We start from the raw sequence: 27621 nt of genomic DNA, 5'->3' as shown, positions 1-27621 counted from the left end.
TAAAGAGAAAAATTAGGTGATTTTAAATTTCATGACAACAAATCTCAAAGTTGGGACAAGGCCATGTTTACCACTGTGAGACATCCCCTTTTCTCTTTACAACAGTCTGTAAACGTCTGGGGACTGAGGAGACAAGTTGCTCAAGTTTAGGGATAGGAATGTTAACCCATTCTTGTCTAATGTAGGATTCTAGTTGCTCAACTGTCTTAGGTCTTTTTTGTCGTATCTTCCGTTTTATGATGTGCCAAATGTTTTCTATGGGTGAAAGATCTGGACTGCAGGCTGGCCAGTTCAGTACCCGGACCCTTCTTCTATGCAGCCATGATGCTGTAATCGATGCAGTATGTGGTTTGGCATGTTGGACAATGCAAGGTCTTCCCTGAAAGAGACGTCGTCTGGATGGGAGCATATGTTGCTCTAGAACCTGGATATACCTTTCAGCATTGATGGTGTCTTTCCAGATGTGTAAGCTGCCCATGCCACACGCACTAATGCAACCCCATACCATCAGAGATGCAGGCTTCTGAACTGAGCGCTGATAACAACTTGGGTCGTCTTTCTCCTCTTTAGTCCGAATGACACGGCGTCCCTGATTTCCATAAAGAACTTCAAATTTTGATTCGTCTGACCACAGAACAGTTTTCCACTTTGCCACAGTCCATTTTAAATGAGCCTTGGCCCAGAGAAGACGTCTGCGCTTCTGTATCATGTTTAGATACGGCTTCTTCTTTGAACTATAGAGTTTTAGCTGGCAACGGCGGATGGCACGGTGAATTGTGTTCACAAATAATGTTCTCTGGAAATATTCCTGAGCCCATTTTGTGATTTCCAATACAGAAGCATGCCTGTATGTGATGCAGTGCCGTCTAAGGGCCCGAAGATCACGGGCACCCAGTATGGTTTTCCGGCCTTGACCCTTACGCACAGAGATTCTTCCAGATTCTCTGAATCTTTTGATGATATTATGCACTGTAGATGATGATATGTTCAAACTCTTTGCAATTTTACACTGTCGAACTCCTTTCTGATATTGCTCCACTATTTGTCGGCACAGAATTAGGAGGATTGGTGATCCTCTTCCCATCTTTACTTCTGAGAGCCGCTGCCACTCCAAGATGCTCTTTTTATACCCAGTCATGTTAATGACCTATTGCCAGTTGACCTAATGAGTTGCAATTTGGTCCTCCAGCTGTTCCTTTTTTGTACCTTTAACTTTTCCAGCCTCTTATTGCCCCTGTCCCAACTTTTTTGAGATATGTTGCTGTCATGAAATTTCAAATGAGCCAATATTTGGCATGAAATTTCAAAATGTCTCACTTTCGACATTTGATATGTTGTCTATGTTCTATTGTGAATACAATATCAGTTTTTGAGATTTGTAAATTATTGCATTCCGTTTTAATTTACAATTTGTACTTTGTCCCAACTTTTTTGGAATCGGGGTCGTAATGAAGCAGCAACTGAGTGTATCTCACTTGAGCTGCCAAATAAACCATCTGCCTCAACACAAGGATGAATAGATAGCTTTGTTGTCTAGACCTTACTGTTAATGAGCAGGCATATTTTTATTGCGGAAAGTCTTCACTGACACATTATGCACATCATTTCCTGCTGCCTAAAATGTCAACTCATTTAGATTTCATGCAATGGACAAAAAATGCAATTGACCATTTAATATTCACGATGTTGTTCAACATGGTGGATACTTTTTTCAATTTCTCTCAGTTTTACTAGTACACAGCTGCTGAAGTATGTGCATTACATGCTCGGTTGGAAATACATCTTTACAGGAATATATAGATCAAAGCATATACCTAGAGTGGTTTTAAAATAAACCGATGTGTAAAGCAAGAGATGCAAAATGAGTGTCCAAAACTCATTTTTTTAAAGCTTATCCCCTAATTACATCACACCGTACACCTCAATGTATGCATAAACTTGTGCAATCCAGAATACAGTGTAAATCAAACTATTGGAAACATCAATCATAACATAGCAACTCAATCTTGATGTGTGTTTATTACACTAACATCAGGATTGGACTACTGTAGTGATAATAAAATGAACAAAATATACAATTGCTAAATGTAAATATTTGTATGAAATAATTTTAACTGTAGAAATGCCTGAACTAGAATGCTCATGCCTGAACTCTCTAGCTCTCTCTGCTTTACCTAAAGTCTTAAGCAGTGTATCCCAGGACTGAGATTGTGTTTATCGACTGTATATAAAACTTGGTGCTCCAAACGGAAGCACCATTATTCTCAAAACTATACTCTAAGCTGCTACATGGAATCACAAACTTAGCTGCAGGAAGTAAACGTCCACTTTAATCTAGTGTGAAAAGTAGTGTGCATGGAGTTCAGAAGATCATGCACAAGTCATTAATGGCAGTTCTCTTTAACCAGTTCATCCTGTAAATCAGTCTCTGAACAAGCTGCCTCACTGTCTGGTTTCATAGTCTTGCTCATATTTGTCCGATTGTCCAGAGCCAGCTGTATGGCCCAGATGCTGAGAGGTCTCATGTAAGCCAAGGAGCGATAGATCCCTTTTTCACAGTATGCCTCAGGAGTCTGAAAGGCCATTCCTGTCTGCTCCCACACAGTCCGATAGCAACCTTCAGCAGTGTGAAGACCTTCCTCTAATAGACCCTGAGAGAATGAGCGAGACAGCTGACGTTATTAACAATTACATACTAATGAGGACCAAGAGATAATGAACAGCTGTACACTGGCCCATTCATGAAATTATTCAAATCAGCTAATCATGTGATAGCAACACAACACATAAAATCATGCAGACACAGGAGGGCTTCAGTTAATGTTCACATTAAGCAGAATGAGGAGAAAAGGTGAGTTTCACAGTGGCGTAGTTGTTGGTACCAGATGGGCTGGTCTGAAAGTGCTGATCTCCTCGGATTTTCATGCACAACGGTCTACAGAGGTGATGCAGAATGCTTTGGGAAAAAAAAAAAGAAAAAAAAAAAACATCCAGCATGTGGCAGGTCTGCAGGTGGAAATGCCTTGTTGGTGAGAGAGAGTTCAGAGATGAATGACCAGGCTTTGGTAATTTAACCACTTTTTATAACCACTGTGAGCAGAAAAGGTGAAAATTTAACAAAAAAAAAAAAGCAGCTATGGTGAAAGTCATTGGGGTCCAATTTTATTTCATTCACCATTTTGTAATTTGATGTGAACGTTAGCTGAAGCTCTTGAACTATATCTGCATGATTTTATACACTGTGCTGCTACATAATAATAATAGACCAGCAATTGTATGTTATCCGTAAATATGGCCACCAAACTCCATACTGACCTCCTGAATCATAGTAGCTGCCAGTCCATAGACTACACCAACCCAAACCTCATCTGACTGGACGCTGGAGCGATCTGGCACACCCTCCGGTCTCATGCCGTTCACAGCCCCCATCTGCCCTCCTGCAAATCTCATCACGTTCAAATCAAACACGCTTCTCAGTGCACTGTGGATCTTCTCCTTCGGGAAAACCTTGAAGAAAGTAATTGACCCAAGTTACGCATTTATGTTTCTACTTGTGTTAACACATGATATACATGGAGGATATTACATGGTCGAGCAAAGATATGAAGTTTATCTTCGAGTGGTGAAGCGAGCGAGTGATATTTTTCAACACGAGAAGATAAACTTCATATCTTCGTTCCACCATATAATATTCTTTATAATTATATAGACCTATCCACAAAAAAAAATGCAAGTTAATCAAAAGAATTTTCATTCTGAACTGGTTCACCATTTTGACAGCATGTCAAATCAGCAGGAAAACATTAGGAGTGATGTCATCTGAGTGAAATATCGGGAAATAAGTCACTCAGATCTGCGATGCATTTTGTATGAAAAATACGAGTTTTTCCAACACAAGAAGATAAACTTGACCTCTTCAAACCAACATGTGATTTTCTTATTATAATATAGACACATTCACAAAGTACCCACATTTATCAAAAATTCATCAATAACCTCACGAGTGACATGTTGAAAAATGTCATTCAACATCCCAGATGTAGCTTGTATGAAAAATATATGAGTGGAGTATTTCCCAGTAAAACACTAGTGTCCAATATAATAAATTGTAATATTATATTAGACACTAGTGTTTTACTGGGAAATACACCATTCGTATTTTTCTCACAAAATGAGTGACATTTTTTCCATACATCTTCACTAGTGAGGATATCGAGGAATTGTTTTGATTAACTTTTGTAGTTTTGTACATGTCTATAAAATAAAAAGAAATTTATACATTGATTTGAAGATACAAAGTTTATCTACTTGTGTTGAAAAATAATTCCCAAGTGAAATATTTTGACCACTCAAAGATAAACTTCATATCTTCGTGCCACCATGTAATATACACTATGTAATGTTTTTATTATACATGACTGCAAGACAACACATTGTAGCTTGATGAAACATGATTCTACAAGCCCACTTCATGACCCTGAATTGACATTTTATCAATCATATATTAAAGTCTGACATCTTGTAATCCAAATAGTTGACTAAATGTATTCATCGAGCTACTGTAGAGGAATCAAGATGTAGTCAGTCACTCCATTTTTACAGTAACTGAGAATGAAAATTTATCTATTTATTTATTTTCCTTCTTCTATAAGGATAGACAATTTTTCTGCTGCTTAGAAACTTGGAAAAGCTTTAGAGATAAACAAATAAAATAAATTTGAATTTGAGATGTCTATATTTGGCATTGGTGGGTTTTAGAGAGTGGGTTCTATATGTACTTTCAGTTTGAAGTTCTGCATAATCTGGGAAATCAAGCTGGCTTTAAAAAAAAAAAAAAAACCCTGGGCAGCACAGTGTTGTAGTGGTTAGCGCTGTCGCCTCACAGCAAGAAGGTCTGGGTTCGAGCCCCGCGGCCAACGAGGGCCTTCCTGTGTGGAGTTTGCATGTTCTCCTCGTGTCCGCGTGGGTTTCCTCCGGGTGCTCCGGTTTCCCCCACAGTCCAAAGACATGCAGGTTAGGTTAACTGGTGACTCTAAATTGACCGTAGGTGTGAATGCGAGTGTGAATGGTTGTCCGTCTCTATTGCCGCTTTTCCACTACCAATGCGGCTGAGTTGGGCTGAGTCGGGCTGAGCGGGGCTGTTGGAGTTGCATTTCAACTACAACCGCGCTGAACCATGCTGGCTGGAAGTGGGTGGACAAATTGGGTGGAGTTAGCGAAAGTGGGTGGACGTCACGTGATGTCGTTAGGTGGCGCAAACAGTGACATCAGTGATCTTTTAAGCGGTAGTCTCACGACCCGGATAGTAAACAATAAACATGGAGGACATGGAGTCGTTAGTGTTGCTGGTCTTGGTGCTGTGGCTTGTTGTCACCGACAACGCCAACAGATACTGGCAAGAGCGTATAGATGAGGCGAGGCGCATAAGGCTTCATAATTCTCGTAATTCGTAATTCTTCTTCTTCTTCTTCCGGGTTTACGGTGTTTACAGATCCCAGCGTGCTCGCGGGGCGTGTGTGGGCATGTGAGGACACTCCTCACCAATCAGTGCACAGGGGAGTGTCTGCTCACGCCCCTAGCCTCACTCAGCTCGGTTTGGCTCGCTTCAGCCCTACTCCAAAACCGTGTGAGTTTTGGGGGCTGAGCAAGGCTGAAGCGAGCTGAGTCGTGCTGTTCTTAGATAGTCGAAATGCGAGCCGTGTCGGGCTGAAGTGAGCTGATAAAGGGTAGTGGAAAAGGGCCATATGTGTCAGCCCTGTGATGACCTGGCGACTTGTCCAGGGTGTACCCCGCCTTTCGCCCATAGTCAGCTGGGATAGGCTCCAGCTTGCCTGCGACCCTGTAGAACAGGATAAAGCGGCTACAGATAATGAGATGAGATGAAAAAAAAAACCTTACGGTTTCTTCAAAATACTGTCGTTTCATAGAAAGGTTTGAGAATCCCTTAAAATCCATATTTATCTTTCCTGGCCTGCATCATCAAAATGTATGCTTGTGCTACGAGGCTAGTGTGTTTATGGCAAAGCAGAAGCCCTACAAGAATAATAGTCTTAAAAAAAATCTGCGGAAAAGGATTACAGAACCAACCTCAAATTCATCATCTCCTAGTCCAGATGCCCTGAGGAACCACTGGCCTGCACACTGGTCAGACATCACACTGTTGGACATGCTTCGCGCGCTGCTGTCATAGTTATAGTACTTGCCTGGAAGTAAAAGGCAGAGCCGCAGGAGGGAAGAAAAATGAAGAAGTTGGAAGTAAGAATAAGTTTGAGATTGTCCACCAAGTTAATACTGGATTTTACTCAAGGTTCATGTATAACATTTTTTTTCCACGTTAGCCTTAGTGAATATGCTATTTGGGGTGTTTTTGCACAAAAGTGCAAAATACAGGGCAGAGTCAAGGCAAATAGATTAAATTTATACTAAACATGTCTGGAGACCATGTATTAAATTTCCTAAAGTAATTTTCAGCAAAAGAGGGCAAAATTCTCCTATTCACTAGTTTATCAAGACTAAATCTAAGTTTCTATTAAATTCACTGCACATTCACATCTCTGATGCCAAAGGCATTTAAATATAGACAAGATTTTCATATACCGTGCTGTATGAACATATCAGGTATTCTTATTTTGAGTTCATACTGTATTTTGAATGGTTTTTCAACACGTCTCCCAGCCTTTACTCAACATTGGGTTTGTAATTGTGTGTGGGTAGGTTTAGTTTCAGTTTTACTCTTTCAGGAGTTCGTTATTAAGAACAAATATCACATGTAAAACCTAATTTACATATTGTTTCCACCCCTACTTTGCATGGGACAATTTTTTTTAATTTAAATCGTTCTCAACATGCCCACTGTTTGTGTACACAATTTACCCCCATGCAAACACAACTTAGTGCGTTATATGGGATCTCAATAAATCAGGGCCTCAGTAACGAGTCTAGTTTTCTCCCTTCAGATGTACCGTCATCTCTTGACTGGGCTGAATTATCATCACTTAATTTCAGTCCAAGGGTAAACTCACCATTCCACAGTAGTTTATCGAAGGCGGCGCTGCCTCGCTTTAAGATGTCTCTGTAGCGCTCATACAAGGAGTCACTTTTCAGAAGTTGTGCCATCTTACACATTACACACACCGAGGCCAGCCACAGACCCCCACAATATGCACTAAAAAACACAACAAATTAACAGCAACTAGTTAAAAAAAAGTATTATTACACAGTGTTTTTTCCCCCCCGTCCCCAAAACATTTGCTGTATACCCCTTATTTTAAGATATAGTACCAGTCAAAAGTTTGGACACACTTCCTTAAGTTTTTCTGTATTTTGACCATTTTCTACATTGTAGAACAAAAGTGAAAACATAAACTATGAAATAACATATGGAACATAGAGCAGCAGCTACAATTAATTATCGACACCTTAATGATCTTTTGGCCACTGCAAAAGTAGAAAAAACTTTCAATATGTAAATTGTGCATGAATAATTACTCAAACTTGCCCTGGAAAAAAATAAAATAAAAATAGTGGATTCCCGATTACTTAGCATATCAGATTGCGGGACACCATTCCACAATTATCGACAGCCAGCTGGTTATTTATCACATCACATCACACCACATTATCTCTAGCCACTTTATCCTTCTACAGGGTCGCAGGCAAGCTGGAGCCTATCCCAGCTGACTACGGGCGAAAGGCGGGGTACACCCTGGACAAGTCGCCAGGTCATCACAGGGCTGACAGACACAGACAACCATTCACACTCACATTCACACCTACGGTCAATTTAGAGTCACCAGTTAACCTAACCTGCATGTCTTTGGACTGTGGGGGAAACCGGAGCACCCGGAGGAAACCCACGCGGACACGGGAAGAACATGCAAACTCCGCACAGAAAGGCCCTCGCCGGCCCCGGGGCTCGAACCCAGGACCTTCTTGCTGTGAGGCGACAGCGCTAACCACTACACCACCGTGCCGCCCCTGGTTATTTATATTAAAAAAATTAAAAAAAAAAAATCAGTATGTGGTATTACATTAACAAAATAGTTTTTATTTACAATTTGTTTTACACAGACTTGTCTCATCTCATCTCATTATCTGTAGCCGCTTTATCCTGTTCTACAGGGTCGCAGGCAAGCTGGAGCCTATCCCAGCTGACTATGGGCGAAAGGCGGGGTACACCCTGGACAAGTCGCCAGGTCATCACAGGGCTGACACATAGACACAGACAACCATTCACACTCACATTCACACCTACGGTCAATTTAGAGTCACCAGTTAACCTAACCTGCATGTCTTTGGACTGTGGGTGAAACCGGAGCACCTGGAGGAAACCCACGCGGACACGGGGAGAACATGCAAACTCCGCACAGAAAGGCCCTCGCCGGCCACGGGGCTCGAACCCGGACCTTCTTGCTGTGAGGCGACAGCGCTAACCACTACACCACCGTGCCACCCACACAGACTTGTATTTAGTACAAAATATATTTTATATAAATATATGGATGTCTGTGTTTACGTAAATGAGGAAGTAATTCTAATGTTTGTAAACACATTAACTGATACCGTAATGTTTAACCTGTCAGAAAATATTTTTGTTCCACTTTCTACCCGCTATTTTCATAGATCACGTTTTGTTAATCATTCGTTGTTGTTTGTATTAATTTCTAGTTTTGTAGTTTACCAATAAATGCCAACAGGCAATTGACATTGTAACCACATGAACATCCAGGTCAAAGGTCGCATGTCATTCCTCAAACCAAAATATAAAATGTCTACTGATATGTCGTAGATATTTACAACAAACTGCAATAAAAAAAAAAAAATTCTGAATGTAATACAAAAATCTGAATATTTCAAGAGTGTAATTTTTTTATATGCTAGGAATTTAATTCTGTTCTAATTCTATTTATTGCAATAGAATTCCAAATACTCTAAAACATTCCATTCTGTTATGAATCAGAAAAAAAATCATAAATCACAGCACTTTTAAAGTACTTCATCTACTTCAACAATTACAATGCTACACAAAGATCGATCCGTAACAGTTGTAAAGGTCACTTAATTCCACAGGGTGTCGATAATGGTGGACACCAGTGAAAGTGATCACTATTATCGACACCTCACGTGATTCTCAAACGCATATTTAGATACAAAATGGTGACTGTCAAATAAACAAAGTAGCTTTCGACAAGATCATAAAATATCGGTGAATTTGATCAGTAAAAACATGCCCATGATCTTTCCACCATGCTTGCCTGCAATGATAACATCCAGGTTTTCCTCAAATTGCTGACTGTGCTAAAAAAAAAAACAAAATTATATCTCTGGTAATGAGCTGTGTCATCAGACGACAAGATCAAAGGGTGAGGTGGGTCTTCCGGTTGATTAACCAATAACTGTTGTAACAAACTCACCTTTGTAAAATTGTTTTTTTATTGGCAAATCTGAAAAGGTGTCGATAATTGTAGCTGCCGCTCTAGTACCAGTCAAATGTTTGGACTTATAAGTTTTTCTGTATTGTGGCCATTTTCTACATTTGTAGAACAAAACTGAAGACATCAAAACTATGAAATAATTCCATATGTGTTCCATGTATTATGTGGTAAATAAAGCAAAACACGTTTTCATATCTTTGATTTTTCAAAATAGCCATCGTTTACCTTGACGCTTTACACACTATTGGCATTCTCTTAACCAGCTTCATGAGGTAGTCACCTGGAATGCTTTTCAATTAACAGGTGCCTCGTCAAAAGTTAATTAGTGTAATTTCTTGCCACCTTAATGTGTTTGATGTCAAACAATAAATAATAAAAGATACAGTAAATAGCCCTATTCCACAACTGTAGTAATCCATATTATGTCAAGAACCGCTCAACTAAGTAAAGAGAAACGACATCCATCATTACTTTTAAGTCTTTTAATTAATAAAAAAAAGAAAGAAAGAAAAACCATTGAATTAGAAGGTGTCCCCAAACTTTTGACTGGTACTGCATGTTAAACAGGATGGCAAAGTGCTGTAACAGGTACTTCTGCTTTCCTCCCACCTCCCAAAAATGCTAGTAGGTAGGTGGACTGGCTACACTAAATTGCTATCAAGTATGAATGAGTATGTGCATGGTGCCCTGTATATTCCTGACTCACGACTAGTGTTCAACATTTGACCAGGATAAAATGGTTACTGAAGATGAATGACTAAAGATACACTACATGCCCAAAAGTTTGTGGGCACCTGACGATCATGCCCATGTGTGTTTTGAATATCCCATTCCAGATTTATCCCCCATGCTGTTATTTTAAACTTCACTATTCTGGGAAGGCGTTCCATTGCATTTTGGAGTGCGTCTGTGGGGATTTGCCCGTTCAGCCACAAGAACATTTGTAAGGTCAAGGCACTGATGTTTGGATGTTGAATCATAGGATGAGGCCTGGGGGTGCAGTCACTGTTTCAGCTCATCCCAAAGTATGATATATAAAGTGAGGTTAATGTTAGGGCTGTGTACAAGCAAATTGAGCTCTTCCACACTAGTGTTAGCAAACCATGTCTTTATGGACCTCGCTTTGTGCACAGGGGTTACTGTCATGCTGGAACAGGTTGGGCCCCTAAGCTTCTGAGTGAAAGGATATTTTAAAATGTCCTTTATGTATGCAAAGACATCCTCTAGGATGGTGTGCTTGGGGAAGGCCCACATACGGGTGTGATGGTCAGGTGTCCACAAACCTTTGGCCATATTGGACAAGTTCAGAAAATTGCATATAACCTTATAACGAAGACCAAGGAGGTGGTCATTGACTTTGGGAGGTCCAGACCAAGGTCACAACCAGTTCTGATCGAGGGAGTCGAGGCGGAGGCTGTGGATTCCTACAAGTACCTCGGACTGTGGCTGGACAGCAAGCTGGACTGGACTTGCAACACCAAACACTTATACAGGAAGGGACAGAGCAGGCTATACTTCCTTAGGAGGCTGCAGTCCTTTAACATCTGCAGGAAACTCCTGTGGATGTTCTATCAGTCTGTGGTCGCCAGTGTCCTGTTTTACACCGTGGTGTGCTGGGGGGGCAGCACATCCAAGGAGGACACATCCAGGCTGGACAAACTGATCAGGTGGGCCGGCTCTGTGGTCGGCATGAAGCTGGACTCTCTGGTGACGGTGGCAGAGAAGAGGACTATGGACAAACTATTGAACATCATGGACGATGCCAGTCACCCTCTGCACACCGTCATCAGCAACCAGAGGAGCCTGTTCAGTGACAGAATGCTCCTTCCCAAGTGCAGGACTAACAGACTCAAAAACTCCTTTGTCCCTCACGCCATCAGACTGTACAACTCCTCTCTGGGGGGGAGGAGGGGTAACAGGACAGAGGATGGGAAGGAACAGTAGCCTAGCCTAACAATAAGCAATACCGGACAATGTGCAACACAATGTGCAATATAAAGCGCAATATCTCCCCTCCCCGGACCTTCTTGCTGTGAGGCAACAGCACTAACCACTACACCACATCTTATTCTTTTTATATTTGTATATGTAAATACTTAATTTATTTTAATTTATCTAGAAGTTTTCTCTATTTCTTTTTTCTGTTTATCTGTAATGATGCTGCTGGAATCTTAATTTCCCTGAGGGAACCCGCCCAAAGGGATCAATAAAGTTCTATCTAATCTAATCTAATAACTCACCTAGGATGATTTAACTGCTACTTGCACATTTGAATGTTGTGGCTAGTGATTTGCAAAATCAAACCTCCACCCTCTCTGGTGTAGGAAGATCAAGAACAAATCTAGCAAATCAAACACTGGTTTGACATTAAAATCGAACAAAACCCAAAAAATAAGCTCCTTTATACGGACAGATAATATCCATACAAGACATGTTTGAGTGTTCAGTTGTTTATATTTGTCCCTGCATACTGTGTACAGATTTTATTTTAAAAGAAAAAAAACAAAATAATGTACCTGGGCGCCGACATCTTAGTCTCTCTGGGGTTCATATATTGCGCTCAGACATCAAACTGTGATGTCACTTACCCACCACATGACTAACCCAAGCTGAGCTGTAGTGGATATACATCACTTCTAAATTGTTGTAAACAATCGCAAAGATGCCGGAGTGTGTCAAGCATTTGGCTGTAAAAAAATAAGATCAGTCCCTGAAGCCGTGAACGAACGAACGAACGAACACACCCACCCAGGAGGCTGTTTGCTGCCTATAAACACTATCGCCTGCTACTCACAGATTTTTTTTTTTTTTTTGGGGGGGGGGGGTCTCTTATTCACTGAGAATGCAATCTTTTTAGATGGAAAGAATGGCATTGCTATGATAATGGAATTTTTTACTTAGCATCTGTGTCAGTACAGCGTATGCGTCATCTAGCCAAGTGAGATTTAAACTTCATAAAACTGAAGTCTGTTGATTTGTACATTTTGTTGCCAGTAAAAATCACATGGTTACACAAAATTTCTGATTAGATTTTTTAGAATTAGAACCCTTTATTTACATTACAGCACAGTGAAGTTCTTTCTCTGCATTTAACCCTGTTGAAGCAGTGAAAACACACACACACACACACACCAGTAGCGCCAGGGATTTAATTTTTTTTTATTAGAAGCTTTTATTTGGTGGCTCTGTGTTACTAAGGTAAACGGCATATTACACTACGTTCAGACTGCAACCTGAAACGACCCATATCCGATTTGTTGTGAAATCCGATTTTTTTTGTTAGGCCGTTCACATTACCAATTATATGAGACTTGTATGCGATCTCCAATATGAACGGAAAACGACCCAAAAGTGTCCCGCATGCGCAAATTGACACGTAATAAGCACATCTACGTAATACGTAAACAAAAAAAAAAAGCGCACTCTTCAAGTTTAATGATTTCTTTTTTTTTGTTTGTTTGTTTAATTATCTGGTTAGTGTTAAAGTGTGAGGTCTCGTGTGTGTTTTTGTTTCTGAACTGAAATGAAAACGTGTAGCCTGGTAATGAGGGTTGACTCCTAAATGTCTCTCTAATTTCTATACAAGTGCACTACATGTTACTAGGAAGTAATGGATTTTTAAACTCTATATAGTGCACTCGAGCTTCAGTAGGCGGTCATTTGGGATACGGCCGCTGTATTACCAAACTCTTAATTCAGGCTTAATAATTTGCACATATTTATTTCGTCATATTAATAAACTTTTTCTACATTTTTATAAATATTTATTTAGATTGTTTATAGCCAGCTGAATTCTGCAACTTCTCTCAGCGCTGGCTCAAGGTGCAGAAACACCAGTGCAGTTTGCGATGGAGATGAGGCGAGACCTGGCGATGTGGTTTTTGTGGCAGCGGTGGAACTCGCACAATAATCTGATTAATGGGGGCAGCACACTAATGAGACCGAAGGTGTCAAATTACTGGAAATTTCCAGAACAATCTTGTAATACAGGATGGTTTAAGTTATAAATCAGTTATAGAAACTGTTTTATTTAATCAGGCTAACAGATCAACATCCAGGTCCCTACCAAATCCACCATTAGCTTGATCAATTCTATAAAAGTCTATTTAAATTCTGAAAACTGTACAAATGTTGTTGTTTTCCACCAAAGAGGCGGGGTTAGCCAACGTAGAATAGTGACGTTTGTCTCTTGTTGATGACGTGTAGGTCGCATGAATGCGACCTGTCCGGTCAGACTGCAGTCGCATGTGAAAATAACGGATATGCATCGGATTTAGGACCACATATCCAAGCGGCCTGGGTCGCATGTGAAAAAATCGGATCTGTGTCGTTCAGATTGTCAATAACAAATCGGATACAGGTCCCATATGGGCAAAAAAATCGGATATGGGTCGTTTCAGGGTGCAGTCTGAACGTAGTCTTAGTGATCTGATTGTCACAAGCACATATCTGGTTTCAGCACAAATGGCTGTGCGTCCAGGTAAGCCTATTTTTTAGCAATGTCATAACTTTTAAAATGGATCAATTGTTAATTTTTTGGTGTTTTTTTAATTTTTAAATAAATGTGTGGCAGGCACATCAGGGCACTTGGCGTGATCGAAAAACGCCATTTATTTTTGGGTTTTGTTTTCCTTTAAAGCTTTTCAGTGAATGTCATGAATCACAAGAATGTGGTATTTGAAACTAGATGCAAATTTTTTGTCCTGTGGAAGCCTGTGGGGTTAATTTGAGCCCATGGATTTCATGTCCTCTTGTGTATATCTTTCTATAAGGGATACAGCACAGCAATAAAAGGACATACCCCCAAAAAAATAATAAAAGGGAATAACAACGGTTCTAGTTTCTGAATAAACCGAGAATTAACAATGCACTCTTTGTAATGGGGTCAGTACAGCTTGTATTTAGCTGTTTTGTACTTTTTTCTTAATGTAATCTTTGTCTGTACTGCATTCACAACAGAATTAACGTGTATGAACTATTTTTCACTGAAAAAACAAGGCTCATACTTCACATACGTTTTTTTTTTTTTTTAAACCATGCCTGCTTCTTTGTCCATAGGACTACACAAAACAAACCTCACTCATTATCTCTCACGCCCCTTACAACTAACCTGGGTCCTGTTACAGTCCATCCATCATAGGTCTGGTCGGCATAGCCAGAGTTCTCTATGAGGCCGTCCCCATCTTTATCAAATTTCATTTCAGTCTCCATAACCACCTGAGAGAACCAAACCAACATCAGGTAAGCTGAAGGACATGCTCATCCACAGGTAAGGTGCATGTACTAGATATAATAATAAGAATAATAATAATAAAGTCATGCTGCAAATAGTCTTTCATGTTACTAAAACAAAATAGTAAACCTTATAGCTTATTTATAGTTAGATCCATAATTATTGGTACCTTTGGTAAAGATGACTTTAAAAGTCTAATTACAGTAATTGACTTAATCTGATATGGAAAAATATGAAATATCTACACTTTACTTGAAGTGGATTTATTTAAAGAATACTAAAACCCTTAGCAAAAAATGTTCTACTACTAAAACTACCCATCACAATTATTTGCACCTCAGCATTTAGTACTTTGTGCAACCTCACATTACCAGCAAAACAGCACCTGGTCTTTTCGCAAACACATGAGAGAAAATGATGCAATTATGAGCTCCAACTTCTCACTTCAGTGGTAAGTTAAACACAGTATAGGTCCTCTCTTGTTGACTCTACTTTTCACCTCACAGGTTTTCTGACTGCATCATGTCATCAACTCATCGTAACAAGAGTGCACAATATCCCCTGTTGGCAACTATGCCATAACTCTGGTAAAATGTGACTGAATTGAACAAAATGTCAATATGCGTATTACTGACATATAACAAAGAATCCTATCAAGTTTTGTGAAATTCCTCCAAAAATTGAGAGGAGTCGATTTCAGAAGGTGAGTACTCTTCCTGGGATAGACAGACATCGCCACAACAATCCCCCTTCGGGCCTTTTGGCCAGGGGGATAAAAATTGTGAGGGAAGTTCTCATCTCATCTCATTATCTCTAGCCACTTTATCCTGTTCTACAGGGTCGCAGGCAAGCTGGAGCCTATCCCAGCTGACTACAGGCGAAAGGCGGGGTACACCCTGGACAAGTCGCCAGGTCATCACAGGGCTGACACATAGACACAGACAACCATTCACGCTCACACCTACGGTCAATTTAGAGTCACCAGTTAACCTAACCTGCATGTCTTTGGACTGTGGGGGAAACCGGAGCACCCGGAGGAAACCCACTCGGACACGGGGAGAACATGCAAACTCCACACAGAAAGGCCCTCGCCGGCCACGGGGCTCGAACCCGGATCTTCTTGCTGTGAGGCGACAGAACTAACCACTACACCACCGTGCCGCCGTGAGGGAAGTTGATTACAGAAAGCAAGCACACCTTGATTAAATTTCCAAAGTAGAAGTTTCTTAATAATCAAGGGTAAAATTTGCTCAACGAAATTTCAATATGCGTATAAGGGTGTTTTCACACTTGGTCCCTTTCAGCCATCTAACCGAACTCAGATCGATGACTCAGCATTTTCTGCGCATATGTGAACACTCCAACCGTACCCAGACCCCTTTAAAGCGAACCGAACTGAGACCACCTCAGGAGGTGGTCTCAGTACGGTTCGCTAAAAATCAATGGTACGGTTTGCCTAATCTGCGCATTGTGAACAAAAAGCGCACCGGGTTCACTTCGCCTTTTTCACTGTAGTTTAACCTTCTTCGTTTGCCGTAGTTGGTCACGTGACTGTAGCAGGGAAACTCAACTTCCTTTTGGAACTTACCACAGCCGCTGGAATAAATTTATTTTCCTTAATCCGCACTATTTTGATCAAAGAATACAGCAGGGCAAGCATGGCAGCAGACATTTTGATTCAAGAGAAAATTACCCAGAATTCCATGCACTGGGGGTCTGAGGGCTCTAGAGGAACTGGTGTGAACAGAAAGAGGACTGAGGCACCATCAAAGCTTAACTGGACCAGAAAGAGAACCCAGTCCTCTTTGTAATAAATTCAGTGTGAACACAAAAAGAACTGAGTTCTTTTTCTGTTGGTCCACTTTTTGGTCCACTTAAAGAGGACTGAGGATGACCAGGTGTGAAAACACCCTAACGGTCATATAACAAAGGCTTCTGCCAAGTTTGGTCAAATTCCTCCACAAATTGTGAGGGGAGTTGATTTCAGAAGAACCTACACCCTCATGAAATTGACAAAGTACAAGTTTGACTTTGACAATTTCATGAGTCAAATCAAGGGTCAAAACTCTGGTAAAATTTTCACAAACAAAATTAAATCACAATATGCGTATTACCGTCATAGAACAAGGCCTTTTACCAAGCTTCAAGAAATTTGTCCAAAAATTGTGAGAGGAATTGATGTCAGAAGGCGAGCACACATTCATGAAATTGTGAAAAGTACAAGGTTGTTAATCAAAGACTGTAACTCTGGTAAAATGTGACCAAATTTAATGAAATTACAATATGCGTACTAGCGACATATAACAAGGCCTTTTGCCAAGTTTGGTGAAATTCCTCCAAAAATTGTGAGAGGAGTTGATTTCAGAAGGAAAGCACTCTCTCATGAAATTGTCAAATTATAATTTTGTTAATCAAGGGCTGTAACTCTGGTAAAATGTGACCCAATTTAATGAAGTTACAACACGCATATTACTGACATATAACAAAGAATCCTGCCAAGTTTCATGAAATTCCTCCAAGAATTGTGAGAGGAGTTGATTTCAGAAGGTAAGCACCCTTCCCAGGACGGACGGGCGGACAGACAGACAGACAGAGTGTCACAACATAATCCCCCTTCGGGCCTTTCAGCCAGTGGGGGGGATAAAAATGACTTAAAATTGTTCAGTGTCTTCTGCTTCTTTTCTTTGCACTGATAACACCCCTGCATTCCTGGAAAAGACGACTAATGATCCCACTTTCTTATTTCAGCACCACTTTTTTTTTTTAAAACATGGCAAGTATTTACTAATACTACTCAGACTGTCCCTTACCATTTATACCAGTTATGTACCCATCTAGCTCACCTGGCAGATGGGCCACATGTCGGTCAGGTATTGCAGGTCCTGAGTTAGGTGGTAGTCACGATACACCTGTAGGACAAACTTCAGGTTCAGGTCTTTCCAGTCTGCCGTGTCATGAATCTGATAGGCATTGACACGTTGCCAAGGCTCGTCATCTAGTACATAAGGAGAAACGTTTATATTTTTCAGTGACTCCAATAGATTCACTCTACCAGAATCAGAAATATTTTAACTTCCTCAGGAGACAAATCAATGACCATATGCATAGATGGCTGGTATTGCCTGAATTGGAGTTGCTTCCCCTGACTGTAGTAAGTTCTTCACCCAATTTTACCACATTCAGTAAAACATGAAATTTAAGCAAATCCATACCTTTTGATGTTTAATGTAAAAAGGACAGTACATAGGAATTGCACTATTTCAATGCCATCTATCTTTGTAACCAGCATAAAATATCAAGCACTCTGTTTCTAGTTACTGTTTATTGAAACCTTGTGATTTTGGTCGTTATGACATTAATGCGTTTTTTTTTTTCCCCCAGTGAGGGTAGCCATCCCACCAGCTGTCAATGCCTAAAGTCACACGGATAGCAGTTCATTTTATGAGAAAAAAAAAAATCTAACAGTAACAGCTTCTGTGCCAGGCTGGCTTCTTAATACTCCATTCAGATCCATTTTACTTAAATTACCATAATTGTTGAAAGAATCCGAAGAAAGTCAGTCGGGTTTAGTACAAGGCTAGGTGTTGTGCAAGAGGCAAGTTAACACCGTCAAGAAAGCAGGGTCTAACCTGGGTCTCCAATGTCATGAGGTACTACATTCCTGGTCTTAACTGGTGAGCACTTCCCATTCATGAGATTCACCCTTTGTTTGGGGTCATACTGTACCACACTACCAGCTGGGAAAGGAGTGAGAGAGTGAGGAATAGGGAGAAGATAATGGTAAAAAAAAAAGGAGAATTACTGAACAGGGTGTTGGTTTATAAATAAATAAATGAATGAATGAATACCCTTAATTATATAAACACAAAATGTGAACAGTTCCTCTTACCAATATCATACTGTACACTCAGAGCCAGTTTGGGCCAGAGCATGATAAGTGCAAAGGAGGCGTAAAAATGCACATCATATGTGTTGTACATCCTGTACTCCTGACCTACAAACAAAACGTTAGAGAAAAATCTGTAAAAAGTCCATATTAATATGGTTTTGGAATGGGATATTCAAGGACAGATTGGGGTGTAATGGTCAGGTGTTCACAAACTTGTGGCCACATAGTGCAGGATCTGGCAAAAACACAAAAGCCTAACCAAAATCAACTGGCATATACAGTACCAGTCAAAGGTTTGGGCACACTTACTCATTACTATGAAGGATTAAGTCAAGTTTGTATCCAAACTTTTGACTGGTACAGTAAATGTTAAATAGATCAAAGATTCCACCTTTATCACGCTTAAAAACAAATAATTGTGTGCTTTTAAAATTTACATGGTTAGAGTGTGATCAATTTAGATACAAGTAGATATAGACAGGGAAATTTACTATCAGTGGGGTAAAGATGGTTTTTTTTTTCCCTCCCCCAGAAGGTGCACCAAACCTAGAGAAAGATCTAGTTTGGGAAGTTACTACAACTGCCATCAGTCATTATTTTTTAAAACAAGCTTGAAGCTAGAGATCAAAGTCTAGATACTTACCCTCTAAATAGGCAAAGCGGCCATACTCCTTGATGACAGGGGGTTGTGCTGGAAGACCACCTTCTTCTGGGCGAAGCCCTCCACTAACATCACAGTCTTCAGGAAGCTCCACCCACACAGTCCCCCCATCCACAATAAAGTATAACTCATTAAACAAGCCTGATTTATACCAGGAAGGGAGCGAACTGAAAAACACAGACAAATACCTCAGGGGCATATATACACAATGGCTTTCCACATTAAAAAGTAACCATTAATGACAATCATGTGATCACCTAGGCATATCCTACGTATTTGTCTGAAATTTTAATCAAAAGCCTTTATATAAAAATGCTGACATTTTAACAAAATCACCTCACTCCTACACTACAATTCATACAGTTAATCCCAAAGGATCTCCTAACCGGTCTTCCAGAATGGGTCTCTGCCATTCCTCAATGTCCTTCTCCCAGTCTTTGTAGTGTGTAAGGGCGTAGTGTGAAAGAGCTGGGCCTGCATCTCCTTTGGTACCATAGTAACGTGCATAACGTCTAATAGGAGAAAACACAATATATCATTACTGTTTTGTGGTCACTCCATGATAAATATCTGGCAATGCAGAGGAGCATGAAGGCTCGCTTCCTTACTTAAGTATCCTGGAATGTGATTATATATAGTGACAGGTGTGTATACCTGATGTGCTCTCTCTCCCTTGAGCCAAAAGTAATTTTTGGCATGTCCCAGGCCAAGCAGAATTCTAGGCTGTTGTGTCCATGAGCAGGCACAGAGCAGCCCGCCGCCAGTGCTGCTGCCACCGTCACTCCTTTCCGAGTTGGAGGGCTGGAGCCGGTTGGTGAGTCTAACTGCCCGTCATTCATCAGGTCACTCCAGATGGCCTTTCCAGTGTCATTAGGACTGAACGCAGTCTGGTGGGTTATCTTTCTGTTGGCCTAAACCATATTCAAAAAACATTATGAAATGATCTGCACATGGAGGAAATGTTCACTAGCGCTCTTTGTGGGTTAAACTGTTGGCAAGATAGTTATTTAGAAATGAAAGCTAGTGCTTATGCACACGTACCAATGAATTATACAGGCACATATCATGAAATTTTACATTATACATATTTCGTAGTAAATAAAACAAATTGGGTGTGCTGTTATAGAAAAATAACGAGTGATGGGTGTGCAATATGGCCAGATATGAAGGAGATGCCCACCAAAGTGGATTATTCTCTATAATGGTCCATCCTGTAGTATTTTTTCCTTCTTAAATCAACAATAGTTTGCCAGTGCAAACAATTCTTTATTTTTAAGGCACGTCATACTTTTTATCTATCAGGTTAGTTCCTGTTTTCACTTATAATACAACAGTCTGGGGTCCGAGGGTATTTTCTGGCACTCTAATGATTTTGGCATGCTCTGATTTTGTCATCAATTTCAACAAACCTAAGCAATGTTTTCAAAGTCATATGACTTTTTGTATTCAGCACAAGTTCAGCGACAATAATATCTCTGCAGTATGTGTCATGATTGTACTCATCTCATCTCATTATCTGTAGCCACTTTATCCTGTTCTACAGGGTCGCAGGCAAGCTGGAGCCTATCCCAGCTGACTACGGGCAAAAGGCGGGGTACACCCTGGACAAGTCGCCAAGTCATCACAGGGCTGACACATAGACACAGACAACCATTCACACTCACATTCACACCTACGGTCAATTTAGAGTCACCAGTTAACCTAACCTGCATGTCTTTGGACTGTGGGGGAAACCGGAGCACCCGGAGGAAACCCACGCGGACACGAGGAGAACATGCAAACTCCGCACAGAAAGGCCCTCGCCAGCCACGGGCCTCGAACCCGGACCTTCTTGCTGTGAGGTGACGGCGCTAACCACTACACCACCGTGCTGCCCCATGATTGTACTTTTAAAAAAAATAAATGATGTAAAAGCAGGTTTAGAATGGTGTTGGAATGTGTGAAAAAACATGACCTTACCCGCTGTGACGAACCGTTTTGATCACTTGAGGTGATTCTGTTCAGTCTTAGGAATGGATCAAGCACAAAAACTTAAATCTGTTCAACTGATTTGGACAATTAACTGGCCATCAAAAAAAAATTGTGTCCTATTATTTTGGAATAAAGGGCTGGTAGTGGGAGGGGTATTCAATGAGAAGATTAAAAATTTCCATTCCATTCAATGAAAAGAGTGAAAACCCCTCCCACTGCCAACTCTTAATCTCATCAGGTCAAGTCACAATGGGTAAGGTCATGCTCCCCTCCACACACACATTCCAACACAGTTCTAAAACTGCTTTTTACAACATCTTCATTTGTCTGATATTTTACTTTATTTTGGTATTTGACTCTATTCAGTGTGTCTTGAAATGAACTCTTGTACTATTTTACTCAGTTCAGAGCCACAGCCAACTCTATTATACAGTTACACAATTACTCTAATTTTGCTCCCACTCCAACTTTTACTCTCTAAACTCAAAATAGAGCAAAATTAACTCTTTTTGAGAAAAATACTTTTAACTCTGGAAAAACTGCTCAGTCATTTTTCCTGTGTGCACTACAGTGCACGTATATCAACCGATACGCTCATAATAAATAGAAGAAATATTTACACCTTACTCGAGTTGATCTTTGGCTGGATTGAGTAGAAGTTAAAAAAAAAAAAAAAAGCACCACTCATCATCACTGTCCCAGTTCTCAAGGTTGAATTGAACTGCTGTCCTGAATCATCCGAAGCGCATAAAATCTACACGCCATCTCGAAACAAGTTTTACCTCCAAATAGCCTGAACTATGTCTGGCAGATTTTATCTTGTTTACAGTGGGCGCTCCCACCGCGAAAGAGAAACCAATAGAAACCGAAAGAGTGAAAGTGATTGTCATGCCGTTACCATGTGAATAGTCTTTTATGAATGTGCAAGTGGGCGCTCAGCGCTCTGACACGAATGAGTACGAGGACAAGTTTCATCTAATTTAGGTAATTTAAAAACTATAATATTATTTGGCAGTGGGCACATAGGAAAGTATAAAGTTTGTCAATGTTTAGCATGCTTGTATAATGAAAAACTTGAAGATCTTTATCTAAATACATGACCTACTCATTCTAAACCTATTGAGCTTCGCTGCCAAAGCTTTTGACTCCAAAGGATTAACATTGTTCCTCACCAGCCTCTCTTATTCTCTCTCTTGAAATCAGTAAGACAAAAATTGTCACGTTCCCAAGAAACCACAAAGCCCATGATCCTGAACAGCTTAACTGCTGACTATTAGAAAGTGCCAGACACTGGAGATTCAAATCAACAATCAATTTCTTCTTGTTTATTGTTAGGCCTAGATTAGTTGCAGCATCCACCATAAGGTACCTGTGTACACTACCGTTCAAAAGTTTGGGGTCACCCAGACAATTTTGTGTTTTCCATGAAAAGTCACACTTTTATTTCCCACCATAAGTTGTAAAATGAATAGAAAATATAGTCAAGACATTTTTCTGGCCATTTTGAGCATTTAATCGACCCCACAAATGTGATGCTCCAGAAACTCAATCTGCTCAAAGGAAGGTCAGTTTTATAGCTTCTCTAAAGAGCTCAACTGTTTTCAGCTGTGCTAACATGATTGTACAAGGGTTTTCTAATCATCCATTAGCCTTCTGAGGCAATGAGCAAACACATTGTACCATTAGAACACTGGAGTGAGAGTTGCTGGAAATGGGCCTCTATACACCTATGGAGATATTGCACCAAAAACCACACATTTGCAGCTAGAATAGTCATTTACCACATTAGCAATGTATAGAGTGGATTTCTGATTAGTTTAAAGTGATCTTCATTGAAAAGAACAGTGCTTTTCTTTCAAAAATAAGGACATTTCAAAGTGACCCCAAACTTTTGAACGGTAGCGTAGGTCATTACAATAGACATAACGTACTACAAGGACAGCATTAATATAAACCTGTAATATACGTTATAACTGGCACTACTGTCTGCTACTCTTATAGAAAATTAATCAACACCTCTGAAATCAGATTCAAGAACTTAACAGCACTGTAGTATAATAAAACCTATTACACAGAACTTAAAAAAAGTGCCAAAAAATAGCTCAGCTGACCCCATTAGTAAGGTAAACAACACTGTAAGCCCCCACACCTGTTCTCGAGCTGCCATACACAGTGTGTATGGGTTCACTGGTGAGCAGTGGTGAAGCAAAACCCCTGACACGGACTCGCCCTCTTTTTCCAAGTGGAATGGTTCATTCCAATGACCCCCACATTTTTCATCCTTGTGGCCTGATCCATTGGCCATGGTAAACATTATTATGACATCCAGTGCATAGTCATTCTTGTTCTCTATATCCCACACAAACACAGCAACTGGAAAACTTGAGTCCTGTGAATGAAAATGTAGATATCAAACAGGGCATGTTCTTTACAATGATACAACCAATTTAATTAACTATTAGGATATGTAAATGTGTTTAGCACAATCCATTCTTTGAAACGTGGTGGTATGAACACCCATGTAAAGGAGAACAAAGGTTGAAGGAATGCAACTGTACAGAACATATGATACTTCAATATTGTTACAATAATTACTTCAAATTTTGCTGTATGCTTAAGTGTAAAGCCTTTTTAAAAATGGTAATTGATTGAGAGTGACTGATATTAAAGCAAGTTCTTTACATTTGGAACATAAAAAACAATGCTGCTTAGGCCATCCTTAAAAAAAATCCATTTCCTGTCCACCGGGTGAGCAAAAAAATTTTCAGTCAGGAGGGAGGGATTATTTTTTTTAAATATATGGATGGATAAGAAATCGCAATGCTGTGTTTGCTTTTTCTTTCAGTACTTTTTTATTACAAAAGCAGACACATTTAATAAAATGACAGTTTAATCAACTGAAACTTGTACAAAAACTTTAAGTTAGCATTTTAAATGCTGACTGCAACATTTGCAAAACTTTTACAAAGGTACTTAAAATGTCTGACACACGGACTTTTTGTAGTTCTAAATCGACCGTTAGGCCTAGTTCGGATGAAATTACACTATTAAAATGATCACTGAATGATTTGTTTTTCTGAATCTTTACTATTTTGTTGTTCGCTAGAATACCATTTTGCGATTTCACACTTAAGCAAATGTTTGAAAACTCCGGATCGCCTTCCTTCATGGTGGCTGCCATTTTTTTGTGCCGCACGGTGCATGCGCAGAGCTAATTCAATTCAGAGTGCGCGCGCACTCGGCGGAGGCAGTAGTGTGTCGGAGGGAACAGAAGCAGAGATAACACTTATTTTGTCTCCGGTAAACCAGTCTTCTCTCGTTCAATTACGTGCTGGCATCAAAAGACACCGTTGGTTGTAAATGAAACCAAACTGAGTGGTTGGAGTGTATTTTCATACACAAATGGAGAAATGTTCGCTGAGTGTTTAATTGTGTAGCCGCCACTGCAGACCGTTATCGCTGTTAATTCATAGCATGCTCAGTTGCGTGAATGTGTCATGCACCGAAAATAAGAGATTTACAAGCCAAGAACGCCTCATGATGCAATACGCAAGAAAAGAAAGAAGATTTACTGCCATTTTACTTTGTATTTGAGTAAAGTGAATAAATAAATGGTCTGTGGAAAATACATTTAATCCTGGGAACTGCGTGCACAGGAGTTTATTTTGTGTTTACTCCCCCCCCAGCTGGCTACTTATTTGTCATGGCTGGCTAGTATGAGCCTTAGTGGAAAGCCCTGGGAATGCGGAAATGTCAAGTTCGATTTTAGATTTACGAACCCGAAAAAAAATGTCAAAAACCCAGCGTTAAAAAAAAAAATTTCAACCGCACAAACGGCACTCACCCGGCCGGTGGACTGGAAACAGAACATTTTTTAATAATGGCCCTAGTCACATTTTTTTTTTTATATAACATTAGGACCATTAACAAAAGCTATAATACCATGCAGCAAAGACAAACAGTGTATGGATAATACACAGCACAAAACTCATTAATCATGAAGACATAATTTGTTTTCTATGTAATTCAGTCAGTCACCTTGTAGTTGTGCGGAATGACAGGTGACACCTGCCTGCAGGTGAGTGTGACGTTCTGGCCAGGCAGCTGGTAGACAGTCCAGGCTCGGGGGTAGAGTGCATGGTAGAACGCAAAGGCACCGCAGTAACCCCAGTTCCAATCCTGGAGTGTGTGAGGACGTTCGGTGGACAACACTTGCTGATAGATTGTCTGACCATCCCTACGCAGGCACACTGTAAACTGTGAGCAAGAAAGAATAAGGCAAGATGCAGAAGGGTGGACACATACAGGCATGAGGAGGGGGAAATAACTTTTTGCAGTCTAAACTGAAGAACACTAATGTGAAAGACATTATCAAATAACACAAACACTGAAACCCTGAAATTTATTGCTATAATAATAATAAATTTGTGAAAACAATTTCAAACAGCATGCAAATGTAACAAAAACGCAACTCAGACTTGTGTACATAGGTATATTAATAATCTAAAAATTATTATTGCTAAAATTGTTGTTTAATATTTGTATGCCCCAGAAGCTACAAAAAAAACAGTCTATGAACATCAACACTTACCTTGAAAACAAATACAAAGCTCTATGAATATAAGCATGCAATGTCCAACTGCCACCGAGCACACATTTGTTACAGCGAATTGGGTGAAGCAAGCAAAAACAGTCTGAAAAATCCTATGCAAATGAGGAGCGAATTTCAACAGAGAGCAATCAGACTGTTGTCTCTGACGGTTTGTAAATTGTGGGACTGTGTCATTGTTTGGCCATTTAACCTGCTTTAAAAAAAAAAAACAGATCGGAAGGCTTGGAAGGGGTTGCTGTTCCAGAGATAACTTTAATGGCATGATAGTTCTACTATAAAAACAAGTGACTGCAAAGCCTGCTAGCTCAATCTGTTACGCCATCTCCGCACACCCACACAAAGCAAAGAGAGCATTTCGCTTCACTTGCATGTATTTCCAGCATTAAAGTCCTTTATCATATATGTTTATGATCCTGCTAAATTTGATGTCATACGAAAAACATTCAGTCCGCTAACATACCCACTGACTGACTGCCCTCAGTTTGACAATGCTACTTGAAAGTAACATATCATCATCTCTAGCCGCTTTATCCTGTTCTACAGCCTATCCCAGCTGACTACGGGCGAAAGGCGGGGTACACCCTGGACAAATCGCCAGGTCATCACAGGGCTGACACATAGACAACCATTCACACTCACACCTACGGCCAATTTAGAGTCACCAGTTAACCTAACCTGCATGCCTTTGGACTGTGGGGGAAACCCACGCGGACACGGGGAGAACATGCAAACTCCACACAGAAAGGCCCTCGCCGGCCACGGGGCTCGAACCCGGACCTTCTTGCTGTGAGGCGACAGTGCTAACCACTACACCACCGTGCTGCCCAAAAGTAATATACTTTTAATAATTCTTACCGTTGGGTTAGTCACTCAGTTTATTCTTTTGATCCTTGTTGCCTTTCTGAATTCTGTTGTATTGATACAACAGTGGTCCAAAGAAGAAATCGCAAACTAAGACTGTTCAGTTTTGCAATCTCAAAATCAGTGTATAGTAAATCTAAGTTAAAGGTGTGTCGCTGATTTACAGTTACAGCTCAAAGTGGTATTAAGGGGTCTAAAAGTATATTGAAAAGGTCTTTAAAAGGTACTGAATTTAACTTCAGGATTTCTGCAAATACCCTGAGGAAGGCTTTCTGAACAGTGTGATGAAGATGATGTAAATATGCAATGGCCTACAGAAATCTATGGAAGTTTTTGGAATGACAAGTTAGACATCTTCTAACTTAGTTACACACCAATGACAAGACACCCAGGAGAGAGCAAACAAGCTGAACTGTTTCTTCAATAGATAGTTTTCACTGACGTCACGGCATTCGGGGGAAACGCCCCCCAGCCGCCATCTTGGAGGGCAAACAAAACGGACCATCGCCACTACTGGCTACATTATCTCGGACGAATTTATGAAGTTATATAGTCAGTTTTCTAAAATAAAGATCAATGTCGGCAAAATCAAGAAGTATATAGATACATTAGACGACATCTCACGACAACGGTATGCAGCCAAACTGGCCTTGATTGGGGGAATTGACCCCTACGAAGTGGACAAAGATGCATTTTCAAGTGACTATCGCAGGGCTGCCAAAGCCTGAAACTGCCAAAGCCTGCTCCAAAGCCTGAAACTGACTTCATCAAACTTTAAAGGCTGTCTGATATATACAACTTTATATATTCACAGCGCGCCTTTTGGCGGATGCCACCTGAATCGCGCAGATCCGATTTTTTTTTTTTTTTTTTTTGGGGGGGGGGGGGGGGGCGTTGGAGTGTCTGATTATAATTTCAAAGTAAATTCTGTATTAAAATGACTAAATAAGCAAATCCGTT

The 27621-nt window shown here is 40.3% G+C and overlaps 1 protein-coding gene across 1 annotated transcript in view; it reads right to left on the bottom strand.

Annotated features, from left to right (window-relative positions):
- Nucleotides 1–1658: 1658 nt before the first annotated feature.
- The window catches only part of gba2 (glucosidase, beta (bile acid) 2), a 45467-nt gene continuing 19504 nt past the window's right edge, over nucleotides 1659–27621 (bottom strand). The window contains exons 4-16 of the mRNA XM_060938680.1: nucleotides 25227–25445; nucleotides 23338–23577; nucleotides 19872–20128; nucleotides 19604–19729; nucleotides 19200–19384; nucleotides 18557–18661; nucleotides 18297–18404; nucleotides 17511–17662; nucleotides 14545–14651; nucleotides 7023–7165; nucleotides 6088–6203; nucleotides 3316–3507; nucleotides 1659–2651 (exon numbers count right to left, since the gene is read on the bottom strand). Of these exons, the coding sequence (XP_060794663.1) occupies nucleotides 2385–2651; nucleotides 3316–3507; nucleotides 6088–6203; nucleotides 7023–7165; nucleotides 14545–14651; nucleotides 17511–17662; nucleotides 18297–18404; nucleotides 18557–18661; nucleotides 19200–19384; nucleotides 19604–19729; nucleotides 19872–20128; nucleotides 23338–23577; nucleotides 25227–25445 (2217 nt within the window). The 3' untranslated portion in view covers nucleotides 1659–2384. The remainder of the gene's footprint in view (nucleotides 2652–3315; nucleotides 3508–6087; nucleotides 6204–7022; nucleotides 7166–14544; nucleotides 14652–17510; nucleotides 17663–18296; nucleotides 18405–18556; nucleotides 18662–19199; nucleotides 19385–19603; nucleotides 19730–19871; nucleotides 20129–23337; nucleotides 23578–25226; nucleotides 25446–27621) is intronic.

Source organism: Neoarius graeffei, chromosome 1 (genome assembly GCF_027579695.1).
Source record: "Neoarius graeffei isolate fNeoGra1 chromosome 1, fNeoGra1.pri, whole genome shotgun sequence".
NCBI classification, from domain to species: domain Eukaryota; kingdom Metazoa; phylum Chordata; class Actinopteri; order Siluriformes; family Ariidae; genus Neoarius; species Neoarius graeffei.
Note: the sequence above shows the minus strand (reverse complement) of the source record. Positions and strands in the feature narration are given on the sequence as shown.